At 50.8% G+C, this 16,325-nt stretch overlaps 1 protein-coding gene across 3 annotated transcripts in view; it reads right to left on the bottom strand.

Annotated features, from left to right (window-relative positions):
* Positions 1 to 11,675: 11,675 nt before the first annotated feature.
* Positions 11,676 to 16,325, bottom strand: part of ERN1 (endoplasmic reticulum to nucleus signaling 1) — a 77,760-nt gene continuing 73,110 nt past the window's right edge. For 2 of the 3 annotated variants that reach the window (XM_072746832.1, XM_072746833.1), the window contains one exon: positions 11,676 to 16,263. In XM_072746832.1, coding sequence (XP_072602933.1) covers positions 16,051 to 16,263 — 213 coding nt within the window. In that variant the 3' untranslated portion in view covers positions 11,676 to 16,050. The remainder of the gene's footprint in view (positions 16,264 to 16,325) is intronic. The other variant, XR_011999568.1, reaches the window with a different exon arrangement.

Here is a 16,325-nt window from a genome sequence, read left to right as displayed (position 1 = left end):
TATGTGCAATGTTTTTGAGGAGCTGCTGTCCCATATCCCCCTACTGTCTCTTTGGATGTGCAGTTTCTGCACTACTGGAGCGGGAGTGGGGGTTGGGGGGGGCTTTAATGGATAGATAGTTCCAGGATGAGCCACCTACCTCCCGCCCAGGAGGCTAGTCAACATCACAGAGCTGGCTGTTTCTTTGACATGCCCTGCCACAGGAAACTTCTGTTTGTGACTGGGAACCATCGCTTTCTTAGCTCTTGTCACATTTGCCATGTTGCCTAGCAATTAAAAAAAAAAAAAAAAGGCAGCCCTAGCCTAGCAGAGTGGTTTTGTACCCATATGCAGAAAGTATATCAAAGCCAGGTGCGGAGGTGGGTGCTGGGCTCACACACAAGCCGGGGATCTCCCTCTCACAGGCCAGCCCCACAGCACAGAGCATTTAAATTCCTGGCTTGGCAAAGTCACAAATTAGATGGCGTGAGAGACCACAGGACAGTCAAGGTCACGGACGCTGAGGGTCTGCCGGGCTCTGTACTTTTGTGCCTCGGTGTCTTCACAAAAGTTCTTTTTTGGAATCTCCCGGTCATACTGCTGGCAAAACAAAGCCAATGTAGGATGTTGGGAGGGAGCGCATCAGGGCCCAGGGCTTGGAGGAGTCCATGTGACGTGGATCTTTTGAGGCTATCTGTCCAAGACACAAAGTAGGCTGTATGTCCCACTGGCAATTTGCCCAGGAGTTATGCCTAGACTTGGCCCTTTTTGAGGGGAATCTCTCCTTTCTCTACTTGAGAAGGTTTTCTAGGGAGCTTCTGTCCTGCTCAACCCTACTTCCCCGCCAAACAACTGGTCCAAGGTTGGCATCATGGTACCCCACCTTCAGGTCTTACCCTGAGGGTTTGGGGTGGTGGTGTTATTTAAAAAGTTGGGGAAAGAGCCTTTTCCTGTCCCGGTTGCAGAGGTCGGAGGACAGATGCTACCTCAGGCTACCCTTCCTCCCCCCATTCACAGGAGAGGGGCCATATGTAGAAGGTAAAGAGGTCAAAATGCACAGAGAAAAGGTGAGAATGTGCTGATGGTGTTCCAGCCCCTGGTTCCAGCCATTCCTGAGGCCTGTTCCTGAAGATTGGTTTCCATGAGCCTTTTGCCATTTTTGCTTAACCCAGTGTCAGCTGGTTTCTGCCCTGTGCAACCAGAGTCCAGAGTAAGAAACCATGACTCATGCCAGAGAACCTGATCAGTCAGCTAAGGAATGTTCCAGAACAAAATTTCACATCTCTTGGATTGACTCTGGCACCAGTGGCTTAATTTGGTGCTGGGTCTTCACCACAAGAGGGTGGGGGGGAAGGGCATCGAGGTTTGAGAACATCTCCATGTGTACTTCGGTTCAGGCTTTAGGAGCTAATGCAGCATTTTGGCAAGTGCTTTTCTAATTCTCAGTTGGTGAAAGTGAAATCGCATTGTTCTGAGGAAAATACAAGTGTGCGAACAGTTCACCATAGATCGCTGTGCCTCACATATGGTTCCTTCCTAATTTAGACTTGCTCTGTTTTGTCAGAGACAGCATCTTGCTGTGGCATTTGGCTACTCCATGGGCCAGGAGAGTAAAGAGGGGGACACGTGGGTTGTCTGAGCAAGATATGTGAGACCTTGTGGCAGGAGCCCCCGCAGGGTCCCTCATGGCTCACGAGGCATCAGGCCCCAGAATCACTCATCAGAGCCAGAACTGTAATAACCTGGTACTGAGGGGAGGGCAGGAGGCTGGCAAGACCTCCCTGCTGGCCGAGTGAGACCTTGGGGACCCACGCCTGCTTTCAGAGGGGGCGCAATGAGAGAAAGGGCTCAGGAAGTAGGCTTGAGCCTCAGCATTTATAGCGGTTCTCATCAACCCGTCCCCTGTCCTGGGTTGATAACCTGGTCCCCAGCACTGCTTCTGACTCTTCCTAAAATACAGGGAGATTGGAGTTTCAGATAAATTATTTTTAGTATGTGTTGACCATTGCATCTTGTGTACGTACATGTTGTGTTTTTTAAGCTTTCCAGGTAATTCTAACGTGCACAATGCTGAGAACCAGCAGGCGGGGCTAAGTCCAGAGGTCATCAGGGGCAGAGGCATGAAGGCATGGTCCTGTGTGGTACATTTGGGAAGGGGGGGTCACCTGTGGGCACAGAGGACAAGAAGGTGCATGAAGACACAGCAAAGTCATATGCAGATCCCCAAGAGTGAGCTGAAGGATGGAAAGGCCAAGGCGGTCCCTCTGCAGGATGGGTGACATCTTATGTACCGTAGACAGTATCATACTCCGCCCGGATGCCAAGCTTGACCAAAGCCTGGCCATGAAGCCCCAAAAGTTCTCTCTGATAAAGCAGCAGAGATGCTGAGCCCACTGAATTGTCCAATTATAGCCCCGTGCACCTGCTTTAAGAGCTGTGCAGACAGTTCTGATGTCTCATTTGCGTCCATACCTGGCCCCCAACCCCTGTCTCTGCTCCCCACCATGTTGTAGCTTCTGGGGCAGATCACACTTCATGTCTATCTCCTTCCGTTTGCTGCTAGGCCTCTGGTGCTCTCTTCCTCGAGGAAGAGCATGTTTGGAAATGTTTGTTGGACTTAATTAAGCTTGAAGACTTGGTTGTATGAGACACAAATTTTACAGCATGTGCCCCCCAATTTTAGCATGCATCAGCATGGAGAGCCCCATCTCCAGAGTAACTGATTCAGCAGGTCTGGCATGAGGCTTGAGAATTGGTATTCCTAGAAGTTCCCAGGTGACACTGATGCTTCTGGTCCTGAGACCACACTGTTTTAGCAAGAATGTGGGATGCCTGGGTGGCTCAGCGGTTGAGCGTCTGCCTTCGGCTCAGGGCGCCATCCCGGGGTCCAGGATAGATTCCCACATCGGGCTCTTTGCAGGGATCCTGTTTCTCCCTCTGCCTATGTTTCTGCCTCTTTGTGAGTGTCTCTCATGAACTCTCATGAATAAATAAATAAAATCTTTTAAAAAATGAGAAAATGCTTTCAGTTTAAATAAAGTCAAGGTGGTCGCAACAAATAGAAGCAGAGATTTGGAGTAGAAATGTTGACCAGGTCCTTGGAAGGGCTCCATAGACTCACCAGCCTACAGGCCGAATGGTGGAGACTGTGGGGTCATTCTGGCGGAGTACAGTTACAAGGACCCGTGTTTGATCCTCTGCACAGCTCCTTGCTGGCTGTGTGACCTTGGGCAAGTTGTTTAACTTCTCTGAGCTTCAATTTGCTCATCTCTACCATGCAGAAAATACCGACAGCCAACATTTCTGCTGTGCTTAGCTGTATGGATGTTGAGTTGAGTAGTTGGTGGGTGGTTTTTGAGCTGACATGCAGCAGCAACAAGAGGCCATAAGAAGACTTTTCCAGGCAATTGGGATCCCACATCTAAGTTCTAAGGTCCTCAAAGGGCTTCAGGGTGGAATAAAGCCGATGGTTGGTAAAACATTGACTCAGAGCCTGGAATAGGATAAGCACTTGACCACATTTTTTTATAGTAGTTGTTGAAACTGGTGCCTGGACTTGCACCTATAGGTGCGTCCTTGTAGTTGTGCTCAAGGACACCCTAGTACATGTCTTGACTACTGTATGGATCCACAGGATGTCAGAGCCCATGACCCTCCCCATAAAAGGAGGGCCCGTACATAGTATGTTTACACGTCCATCCTTGAGTGAGAAGAGCTTGTGAATATGCATTACCTTCCCGCAGGACTTGTTTACAAAACCAGGTCCCTGGGCCTTCTCTTTGGATCCCAGTCTCATCTCATGTGAGGGGCCCTGCAGAGCTGGGAGGAGGAGCAGTAGCCGCAGCCAGGCCAGGGGTGAACCCAGGGAGGCTGCAGGTCCAGGAGGAAACGAGGCTGCGCATGGCGCCATCTAGTGCCCGATGTGACAAGGGTCCAGCAGGACCTTCCAGCTCAGTCTGAAAGGCACAGTTAAGTTCTCCCACTGGTGTGACTGTGGTAGATCCCATTTCTTTGCAATCACAAGGAGGTTGGAAGTGGGCTGGGATCCCAGGAGGGTGCTTTTAAGGAAGGGGCTCTATATAGATGCAGCAAATTTATCCAGAGCTACCCAATAGCCAAAGAGCTGACGGATGGAGAGCTGAGAGGGTCTCGCACAGGAAGATTGCCTTTTCTCTGGAAAACACGGATGTCAGGGGAGCCACCAGCTGTTCGTTTCTTCCTTTCAACTTTACTGCAAGGAGAGAATAAATGGAGATGCTTGACTAGGAACCCAGGTGGGAAAACGAACTGCAAGTGTGTATGAGGTTTTGGTTACACGGTGAGGCTGTTCTCTTTGGGGCCTGAATGTTAGATTAGGAGATGTTTGAATATGGTTAAAGATCTTTTTTTAAAAAAAAATTGGTACTACCAGGTGTTTGTGTTTTTTAAATGGCTCATCTGTAAATGGGACCTGCTGCAGGGTCTGGGCCCAGCGGCGGGGAGAGGACCTGGTTGGGCTGGTGCCGGGGCTTGAATCTGGCTTCTCTGCTCCCCCAAGGCCATGCGGGCTTTCCAGCTCCAATGAAGTCACCCCACCAGTCAGGTTCTGCTGCAGCAACAGAGAATTGCCTCAGTTTCTCTGTTGGTGTATAAGAGGGCCTCGGCATCTGATAAAGTCAAGGCCGCACAAGCTCCCAGGAGCCCCATGTCACTTCTGGCTTCTGAGCAACTTCCTGTCTGCTCAGGTCACAACCCAAAGGTGCAGTAACCCACCCAGGTGTACAGTCCTGGGCCTTGTCAGTCTAAGGTACGCAGTGCTCGGGCCCCTACTGGATCCTGAGCTTTCACGCATATTCAGGCTGGTGCTTCTCTTGGCTCAAACCTCCCATTTGCCTCTGAAACCTGTTTCACTGGAGAGAAATTTGCTCACATCCCTCACCTCTTCACAGACCCTCCATTTCCTCACCCTGGCTGGAGCCTGGCCCTCCTCTTTTTTTATTTATTTTTTATTTATTTATTTTTTAAAGATTTTATTTATTTATTCATGAGAGACACACACAGAGAGAGGCGTAGACACAGGCAGAGGGAGAAGCAGGCTCTATGCAGGGAGCCCGATGTGGGACCCAATCCTCCGTCTTGAGGACCACGCCCTTGGCCGAAGGCGGCGCCAAACTGCTGGGCCACCCAGGCTGCCCCCTGGCCCTCCTCTGAGGATCTTCTTTTCTCCCATTTCTCCTGAGTGGAGACTTCCCATACCTCTGAGCTGGGTGGGCATTGGGCATTGGCTGGTCCTCCTGGCTTCAGTGTCTTGGAAGCAAGCCCACCCTCAAGTGCCGTGCCCCCCACCAAGGCCTATGCCGACTTCCCATCCCAAGGCCATTGCCCAACTTGGAATTCCTGAAGGACTTTGACTTTGTCTTCCTGTCTACCTCTACCTTTCCTGCCCCCTTTCTCTTGCTGCCAGCCCCAGTGGCCCCCAGAAGACCCAGCTAAACCTGAGCCTCAACATCTACTCATGTCCTCAAGCTGTAAGAGTCTTCTTCGCCTTCACACCACCACTCACACCTGCAGCCAGATCTTACTTTGTCACCATGCAATACTGTTCCACCTCCATGTTCTTCATCTCCAGAATCTCCCCGGACCACATTCCTGTCTCCTTCCATCAAGGCTGGACCCCAAGGTCAAATACTTCCTCATCCAGTCCCTCAATGTCCCTTCTTTGCCCTTGCTATGCTCACTTAGTACCCCCACCCCCAATAGGCTAGGTCTCCTCTGCAGCCTGCAGCCCTAGCCAAGGGCAGTTGCCTCAGCCTACAGTAACCCATGAATGAGATGGAGTTGAGGAGGGGCAGATCTGTCTGACAGAGCCAGGGAGAAGCTTCACCTTGGATATTCAGAGGAAGGATGGTGGAGGCTGGGAGTGATATGTTGGAACTGAAATGAGCTAAAAGTTGTCTCATAAAGCATTGGACCCCCGATACAGAAGGACAGATTGTAGTAATCAGAAGACTCTTCTCCAAAGATATCCAGGGGCCCCAGAGCAAAGACCTCTGCCCTCTGGCATTTAAGGGCTTCCCATAAAATAACTTAAAAACAAGGCTTGCCAGCTGACAAGCTCTACTTATCAACACAGGGCCTCAATCAGCTTTTTTATTGGCTCATTTTTTAGTATGTCTAACCCATCAAGCCTCAGCAACACTTAGGAAAATCTGCAACTTGAAAAAGAGAGATCAGGATAAACTGAAATTACCCAGAAGGATAGAGATTAATGATACAGGGAACTGAAGAAAACCTTTAAAAAAAAAAACAAAACCACACACCTAATTTGTATCCTCAAATATGAATTTCCCCAGGGATCAAGAGTGCTTGGAAATGAAAAATGATTGCTGAAATGAAGAAAAGTGTCCTGGTACATTTGGAAAATAAATCCAAAGAATTTTCCAGAAGAAAGAAAATCAACAAATGTGATATAAGAAATAAACCATAGGCACCATGGAGGGATCAAACCCAGAGATCTGACATCCTACTTTGAAAGTTCCAGAAAATAAAAACAGAAAATGGAGGGGAGATAATTATTTAAAAATGAGACAAGCCAATTTCTCCTGGCAGAAAGACACAAGCCGTTGAGCTGAAAGGACTCGCCAGTGTCCAGCTCGAGGAAATAAGACTGACACGTAGTCATGTCTTTGGGAACAAGCAACAAGGAGATCCTCCCCAAAGTTTCCATGGAACGTACCCTGCTGGGGGTGGGGGGGTGGGGTGGGTGCTGACGGTCTCTGAGGGCTTGACCACCTTCCTTTGGGGAGCCAGTAGCTAAGAAAACCAGATGATGAACCCTTCTTCTCACCCCCACTCTCAAGGAATGTGATGACCAGCTATTTCTCAGCCCTGGGGACTGGCTTGTGGAAACCAGGATTTTTTATTTTAATTATTTAGTTTAAAAAATATTTTATTCAGAGAGAGAGAGAGGAAGCACACAGGGGGAGAGGGAGAAGCAGACTCCTCACTGGGGAAGGAGCCCAATACCGGGCTCAGTCCCAGGACCCTGAGATCATGACCTGAGCCAAAGGCAGACGCTTAACCAACTGAGCCACCCGGGTGCCCTGAAACCAATATTTTAAAAAAGCGTACGCAATACCCTTCAAGTTTGGACTTAAAAACTGATATACATTTATTTTTAATAGGTGAGAGACACACCAAAGCATTAAAGGTACTTCTCTTATGAGCTTCCTTTCTATAATAAGCACTATGGTCTAGATCAATGGTTCTTGAACTTTGGGGTGTGCCCAAATCACCTGGAAATCAAAAAATGCAGAGGCCTGGGCTTATTGAAGCAGGATAGGACCCGGGCCTGTGTAGGCTTCCCCTTTCCCACAACACGAAGCTGATATGATCAGAGTTCAAAAACCACTGACCTAGCTAAAAACTCTGAGACCTACAAACAACAGCGCTGGGTTTGTCATCCATCCTGTCTAAGAGGGTTTCCTTTCCAACCAACAAGCCAATATTGCCACCCAGCCACTGAGAGTGACAAAACATGGCTCATATGTTGGAAGGGAAAGCAATATTTGCTCAGCAATAGCTGTGGTTCACTGTCTTGATCCCTGTCTCCTCTCTCTGCAGCACCAGAATGACAAGGTGGGCTTCTGAGCCTCCTGGAGTAAAGATCAGACCCTCAGCCAGCTCCATGCTCATGGGGCCTAACCTAAATTATCCACCTTCTGCCCCTTAGTCCCTGCCTTTGCTCCCCCTAAAATTGTCCAGGGGAGGGCACCTGGGTGGCTCAGTGGTTGAGCGTCTGCCTTCGGCTCAGGAAGTGATCCTGCGGTCCTGGAATCAAGTCCTGCATCGGGCTCCCCGCAGTGAGCCTGCTTCTCCCTCTGTCTGTGTCTCTCTCTGTGTGTCTCTCAGGAATAAATAAAATCTATAAAAAAAAAATTTGTCCTGGGGAGAGTGGATGCTAACAAGACAGACTCTCCTTCCCACCATCACCCTCCTCTGGTCCCTGCCAACTAGATGTCCCAAGCCCTGGGAGTGACCACAATGAGCCCAGCAGGCCCTGTGGGGCCAAGGGAAGGCTGTGTGTTTGCAGGCAGGGGGTGCTATTGCCCTGCCCCTCCCACCTTCCCTTGCCAGGTTCAGCCACTTCTCATCAGGCGTCACCCTGAGCACCGCTAACCATCAAACCATCAGGTGGACCACAGGTAACCACAGAAGCCAAGCGGGGCATTCAGTGATGGGGGAGGCAGGTGGGTGGGGGAGCAGCAGGCAGAGAATCCAACTTCTTTCCCCCCTCAGATTGTTGACAGCACGAACTTTTTAGCTGGCTTAAGTCACGAATGGCTCAGCACTGTCCTTCACCTTTCAGATGGCACGTAGTAGCCTTTTCTGGGATACTTTCTTCTTTAAAAAGATTTTATTTATTTAATCATGAGAGACACAGAGAGGCAGAGACTTCGGCACAGAGAGAAGCAGGCTCCCCATGGGGAGCCCGATGTGGGACTCGATCCCAGGACCCCGGGATCACGACCTGAGCTGAAGGCGGATGCTCAACCACTGAGCCACCCAGGTGCCCCTTTTTGGGATACTTTCTACCAAAGTGTTAGTCAAGATGGTGTCAGCTGGGCTGCAGTAATTAACCCAGACATCTCAGTGGCTCAACACACGTGGGTTTGTTTATTTATCTATTTATTTATTTAGCTGATGAGAAGTCTGTTGTAAGCCAGGTGACTTTTCAGGACAGCTTGCCTTCTGGGTGGTGACTGCACGATTCAGGTTGTTTCCATTTTGTGTCATCTCAACACGTGGCCTCCCCGATGGCCCGTCACTGTGTCAGTGGAAAAGAGAGCTGGAGGGTTGTGCCCCAGCTCTTCAATGCTTTGGCTCAGAAGTGGCACATATTGCTTCCACTGCCACCCACTGGCCAGTTAGTCACGTGCCCCAACCTAATTTTAGGCGAGGCTGGGGAAGTCCTCTTCCTAGGAATCCAGAAAAAGGACAATAAAATAAGAGTTGATGAAAACATTCTCTCTGCCACTCTAAACCTCATTTTAAAAACAAATAAAAAAATAAAAAAAAATAAACCTCATTTTAAAAAGATTAAAGGCAATAATTTGAGATTTCTGTTAGTATATGGTACTTTTTGGTTTTGTTTTTTTTCAGTAGGCTCTGGACCCAACAGGAGACTTGAACACATGACCTTGAGATTAAGAGTCGCACGCTCCACAGACCGAGGCAGCCAGGCACCCGCCGCATATAGTATATGAAAAGCCCCTGAGTGGTGTTGCGGTGAATAGGAAATCTGTCTTTCATCCATCATTGCCCAAGTTATTTTTGTCATCAAGCCCTTTTCCTAAGCGCAATATTCCTTGGAACTGGTCCTTGGAACTGGTATACTGAAGCGCAAACTTGTCCTAAATAAGTCAACTATGGCTTGTTTTAACCACTCGTAGTGCACCTGTGCCTGCAACACCAGACGCCCCTGGCAGGATCCCAGAGGACACCACCCCAGCCACCCTCCTGTCGTCAACAGCTCCTTTGCGGAGCCTCCCCTCCCCACTTCCTGTGATTCACACCCGGTCAGGCAGCCTTTTCCAGGAACTTATGGCGGCCAGGGGTAGGCCTCAGTCACAGATGCTTATTGAGAAGGGACCGGAGTTAAACTTCCGACCCAAGGAAGAATTTATTCCCCATCTAAATTTATTCCTCATCCTAAAATGTTCAGAATGAGGCCCTTCCCCTCTGCTGGGTTCCTCCAGAGGCCCAGCGCTCACTCACTTGCCAAGCCTCCTCTGGCATCGTGGGGGCAGGTCAAGCTCCCGTTGGGACCATGTTCCCCACGAGGCCGGCCTAAATCCTCCGGAGCATGAGAGCAAAGCCAGTTCCTCATGTGACAGACGTCTGAGGCCCCAACAGCTCTCCCTTCAAGTGTCTGTGACCGTTTCCAAGCTCCTCACGGCCCTGCCCTCCACCCCCAACCCCATCGTCATCTTTTGGGTTTGGGCTCGGCCTTCCAGCTTCTTGAGATCTTCTGGAACCTCGACGGGCAGAGTCCCGTTGGCAATCAGGCACTCTTTCTAGGTTTGTGTTGCCGGCAGGCAAACCCAAGGAGCGTCCTTCCGTGGTTTCATCCAAATCACTGAGCAGGCCTGAGTGAATCTGGAAAGGCAAAGGTTGGGGAGGGCAGGGAAGAACACCTACTGGGCTCACTCGCCAACCCTCTCAGAGGTCAAGTTCACTCAGCTACTGTCCTGCTGGCCCAGCCTCTCCTGTTTCTGGAACCTGCTCCCTCTACCCCCTGCCATCTTTTATTATGGTTCCCCAGGGGCTGCCACGTTCTTACCAGCCCTGCTCCCTCCGCCAACAGCTAACTGGTCCAGACACAAGCTCATCGCCCGAACTGTGGCCTTGGCAAAGGGTCTAGTCAGTGTCTCCCTAAAGCGAAAGATGTTGTATGTTTTTGGTCTGAAGGGAAATGTTGGTTGGCAAGGGGAGAGAAATAAGGCCGGCGTGTGATTAGGGCACAGGGTGCCCCAGCGCAGTGCCTGGCCCAGTGGGAAGGGCAGACAGGCGGGGCTGTTAGTTGGCTCTTCATGAGCTCTCAGAGCTCAGGCACGCATCCGGCACAAACGACAGATGGGACAAATAACGAAAAGAGTACAAGTTAGGTGCCTTTGCTGATGAAATGCTGCCCTTGCACATTTACTTAATGGAACGTATCAAACATTCAGAGAAAAGCACCCTCTTTGCCGCCCAACACTGACCCAGCAGGCCCAACAGCAAACCCTGCCTCGGTGGTCCAGAACCACAGCCCTGGACGTGCCAGTGCTCGACTACCTGCTGGCCTCCCTCCTGCGGACCTGCACCTCTCTCTGTTCTCAGAGGCACTAAGGGTGCTGCTTGCTGTTCCCCTCCCTGGCCTGGGCCGGTTCAAAATGTGGCCCCTGCTCTGACTTAGCAGCTCTCTGGGGAACCCAAGAGCCGTCTCTGCTGCTATGCCAAGTGGCAGGAGGCAGCGAGCAGGCCTCTCAACGGCGTCCTGCAGCCCCTCGCTCTCCCTTGGGTTGGGGTGGGCCCAAGACACAGAGCTTTAGGGGTGGGGGCCCACAGTCCTCAGGGACGCTCCTGGTATCCTGCTGAGGCAGGGGCATGGGGTGGTGGCAGGCAGGGAGAGGGAGCCAGTCCCAGGGCTTTGTGAGTGCTCCCTTCCCGTGAGGCAAGAGAAGGGACCTCCTCTGCTCTTCCACCAGATGGAATGGGGGAAGGAAAGGAAGCAGCACACTGGCAGGATTCTAAATTCCAAGCAGACTGGCCTCTGGGCTCATTCCTCGGCGTGTGGATAGATGGATTATGTGTCCGACACACTCAGATCCTGGCCTTCCCAGCCCTGCGCTGGCCGAGTTACTGAAGTGGTTTTAACCCCTTCATGGGCACCGGGGTCCAGCGTCCTCCTCACTGTCCCCCCCCCAACTCTGCTGGAGTTTCATTCTCACCATGGGGCATTTCAGCCCCAACCTGGCCAGCTTCCTGGAATTCAGCCCAAACCAATTCTTCTAGGGACTCTGGACAGTATTTCAAAGAACTTTATCCTGCAGCCACCAAGGAGGACATCCCAGTCCCTGGACCCTGTGGCAGGCAGCGCGTCCCTCCTACTCGCCCTCCTACAGCCAAGAAGACAGCTGGGAGTGACCCCTTGTCCTCAAGAAGATGAAGCCGACTTTCAGGTCTAAAACTATCTTTATTTGTGGTTGGCGCCACATCAGACGCCATCATCAATCAGCAGAATTATAAAACTGTACAGGAGGTACAAAAATAGGCTGTTTAACTTAGATAATTACCCTCACATCAAGCTTTAAAAATACACATAAAAATTGTACAATCTGGCAGTTTATAAAATATAAAGCTAAAAAGAGGATTGTAGGTTCACAGAGAGGATTCTATCACACAATTAACACATACCCATTAAACAACCGTCCACAGAGAAGACACAATGGCACAGAATTTGTTTAAAAAAAAAATCACTCAGAAATGAAAATTCTTACCCTGACCAAATTTTTCACCCTTTAATGATAAAACTACTGTGAGGCGTCCATCCTGTGGAAAAATCCAGTATAACTTTTCCTTTTCCAGTTTTAGAGTGGTCAGGGGTGTGTTGTCCAAAACAAATCTGATGTGCTTTAAAAGCCAAGTGCAATTATAACTGGATATATTTCAGAGTAAAAATTAAATAAATATAAATAGGTTAAATAAATAGATCATTGCAAAAAGAACACTACGTAAGGTCTGCATCTGAGAATGCCTCTTGTTGACTGGTAATGCTTTCTAGGTAAGTGGGGATGCCCCCGTCACAGCTTTTGGGATACTGAAAAGGAACACTGTACCCACCAAAGACAGGGCGAGGTGAGTGGGCTGGGGACTTTGGACAGAAGTGTCGGTTAAGGCTGCCTCCGTGGGAGGCTCATTGCAGATGTGTTGTGGTTGTCCAATGAATACAGAAAGGATTTACACGCTAATACAAGAAGCTGGAACCAGGGTTACCCATGGGGAAGTCAATGTTTCATAAAGAATACAAAGTATAGGATGGAGGGATATTTTGTTTTAAAAGATACTGGTCCAGCCTTGGAAGGCAGAACTGTGGCTCATCTGTACGGGACACTCAGTGACTTTCTTCCAGGAAAGGCCCAGTGCCAGGCCTAAGAGGACTACCCCAGGATGGTGAACGAATCAGCAAGGAAAAGACACAGGGATACGTGAAGAAAAGGGATTTCGGAATCTAAATGAGCAGAGAGAAAGCTAAAGCGAATTCAAAGAGGCTCTTTACAGGTGTGCTGTGCTCCCTCTCCCAGCTCTTGTGGCACGGAAGGCAGAAGTAGAAGCGGCTTTCCTTCCTCGAGGACCTGGAGCCTGAGGATCCGATCACCAGAGCTGGAGAATGAGAGCGGACTCAGGAAACCCACACCTGGCCAGAGCCCACCTTCTAAAAGAGACAGCGGCCAAGAGGGGAAAGGCCTACGACCCAGAGGCCCCCCATTCTGCGAGAGGTCAGATCAGCAGCCAATTCATCTTGCACTGCCGTGAGAAAGAAACGCAACGGTAAACAAGTCGCATTCACACAAACCCTACCAAAAGCGGATTCTGATCAAGACCTCTCTTGTAGAGTTGGTAGAAAGAGAATACTTTGCTGGGCCCACTAAGCCGTGGATCTTCCGCTACGTGTTAACAGGTCAGAGGGAGTCTCACTGGCAAGAGCCTCGGGCGGCTATGGCACGGAGAGGGGGGAGGAGAGTCCCTCTGCACCCGGGGTTTGAGGTCAGCCGCTAGCTGATTTAGTGACTTACCACGGACACCAATGACTCCCCAAAGTGCAGGTGCTCTGAGGCCTTAGTGACGCGTGAACTCTTGATAAACTGAAGTTAAAAAGACTCCAGGAGCAACAAGAGAAACTCTGGCAGGTGTGCCAGAGGTAGATGCAACACAGGCTTCACCACAGGATTTAGTGACAGCTTCCCCGGGATTCCCAACAGACGTGGCCACATTCGGTTATAAAAATGACGATAGTGTACTTCTGAGAAGTACAGCCTTCCAGGAATCGTGCTAAAGATCAAACAGCTCCGCTGTGACAGGATGCCTGAGGCTGCAGAACCCTGTTCCAGCAAAGGACGGAGACACTTTATCACGGTGCTGAGCACAACAGGAAGCCCGAATTCTAGAGACTAGAACAAGATGTGAGAGACGCTGCCCGAGGTGTGCTCATGACAAGCGTCCACACGAGACCTCTTCAAACCACTCGAGGGACCGTGGAGGGACCAGGTTCCTAAAAGTAACAGAGAGAAGACCGATGGAGGATGGCTTCTCGTCGTCCCTGTCACCTCTTACGGAAGCAGAGGTTTTGCCGGTCTCGGTCACCTCTGAGTCTCCAGCACCCGGGATCCTGCCTGGCTCACTCAGCGAGGACTCGAAATAAAATACATTGAGTACATGAGTTTGAGAAGGTGGGTGGTTAGAAACAAAGACAATAAGCAGAAAAGGAGTTAAAAACCAGCTGCCTGGCGACAAGCTGGGCCCAAACAGGGAGAGGACACAAGCCCCGGGCAGCCAGAAGTGACCTGGCAACTCTCCCAAGGACACCGTTCAGCCACGAGACCAAAGCAGCACAGAGAGCCGACAGCCCGGTCCACAGCTTGTGGCACCTTCTCCACCTGACTGCCGGGGGGCGGGGGGTGGGGTGGCCATCACCACTCAGGCCCAGCAGCAAAGTGACCGCAGGGCCATAGGGACAATGGTGCAGATGCATCAGAGAGGGGGAGGGCAGGCATCTGGCCCTGTTCCTGAAAAACAGGCAGCGTAGCAGAAGACGCAGTGATGCCAGCCAAAAACCGCCAGGGTTCCAAGGTCTGCGTGAGGTAAGGGATGAGGTTTAAAGATGCAGGATGATGTTAATTTAAGAGGAAAAAGTGACTTCAGGCATTCTGAAAGGAAGGGAACTGAATTCTCCAAAGACAGAAGGGGACCTCTGGATGAGTGGCCCGCAGGCAAACCCACCACCGGAAAGCAGTTCACAGAAGAAGCGACAGCGAGTCGAGTCGTGGGGCAGTCAGTAGCATCCCAACTCCTGAGCGGAGTCTCCGAGCTCACCAGCGCTGAGCGAGGCGCCGTGATCCACTCACCCGGCTGGACGAAGGACGTGGGGGACATCTCTTTACACTGTACCCTGATCACATTTAACCGCTAAGGCTCTCGGTAGAGAAAAGACAGGAATTTTGGACTGATACTAAAGCTAAAAATCATACTAATTTTAGCAAAAAAAGATGGTAGTGACATAATTTAGGGAATATTACTTTGAAGTTGTTTAATGGATGTACATAGCCTTGCTATAACGTTTTACTCTCCAGCATCAGAGCGTGTTCCGAACGTGAACGCTCTTCCTGGAGGGGATGGAGACTTTTGGTATCACACAAAATAGAAACCGTATTACGTGTCTTGCCTTTACCTTCTTCACAAGTAAGCTCCAAGTTCAGCTTACTTATGCTAACGTAGCATTCTACAGTATGATCAAAATATAAAGTTATTAAAATCTGCCAAGAGAAACATAAAAGCCTGCCCACGAAGCAGGTGTAACCCTGGTCTCAGCGCGCAAATACGCTGGCCTCTCTTGCTGGCTCCAGGGACGGAGGAGCCTCACTGCCCACTTGCTGGCCCGGGACTCTTCCAGGGTAGCTGTGTCCCATTTGGCCTGCTCCCCTCTGGTCCCCAGTAGGCCTGTTCCTGCCGGGTGCTGCTCTCCTTTATGGGGAACTTATTACCTCTTTCCCCAAATGCTCCTAAACATCCCCCAGAATCCACCAAACATCACCAATGCACTGGGCTATACAGGCTCAGGACAGAGCATCCTCTTCATTTCTAAGAGATCTGCAGACACGGCCTCGTCTTCCAGTCTGTGTTGCTGACCTGCTCCAACGCTGCGCCCCACACTCGAAACTCTCACTGCCCCGAAGGAACTCTGATTAGAGTGGCCTGGGACGCTTGGGGCACGTTTGTGATGAGAGGCATCACCAATCCCCGGGAATCACCCCTCTGAACTTCCTCCTCCTCAGCACTCCTCGCCTCTGGAGCCCCACTTCAAGCAGAGGCTGCACCTGGTGCATCTCAGCCTAGCTGGTCGAGGAAAGACGTCCCACATGCAGGGAAAACTCGGGATTCCCTCCTTGCTCTTCCTCAACAGGCCCACAGGTGGATATCAAACAGGAAGTTTTTTTTAAAAAAAAAAAAGGGTGTAAGTCTGAAGCCAGTGAGTCCAGGAGAAGGTGGAGGATGCTTCTTTCGCTGCCTCTGGGATGGGCCCTCCTTGACTGAGGACCCCCCATTGTAAAGCTTTCATGGCCAGCATCTTCTCAGCCCCCTACAGGTCAGAAGGGGTCATGGTTCCCACTTCCGGGGTCGGCATCATCCCCTGTGGGCTGCAGGGTGGGCAGCTCAAGGCACTTGGTTTGGGAGCCTGGTTTCCCTGCGAAGCTGGGAGGCGTCAGGCTCAGACTCATAGAGACCAGGCCCTCAGTGACAGCTGGGGCCACCAGAATGGAGGGCCACCCTGGCTCAAAGGGTGTCTGGAGTCACTGGAGGCCGAGGGTCCGGGGGTTCGTGGAAGTAGTAGGGCTGGAAGAGCCTCTCATGGCTGCAAGGCTCCATGGCCCGGTAGGTGTGGGAGAGCAGGTGGGGGAAGCGGGATGTGAAGTAGCGCACAAAGTCATCAGGAAGGGAGCCCAGTGTCTCCCGCACCTCCGCGGGGAGCTCCCGGTAGTGGTGCTTCTGCAAACACGGGGACACACAGACACAGAGGTTAGCAGGTGGAAAGCCCAGGGAACACTGGT

Source organism: Vulpes vulpes, chromosome 2 (genome assembly GCF_048418805.1).
Source record: "Vulpes vulpes isolate BD-2025 chromosome 2, VulVul3, whole genome shotgun sequence".
NCBI lineage: Eukaryota > Metazoa > Chordata > Mammalia > Carnivora > Canidae > Vulpes > Vulpes vulpes.
Note: the sequence above shows the minus strand (reverse complement) of the source record. Positions and strands in the feature narration are given on the sequence as shown.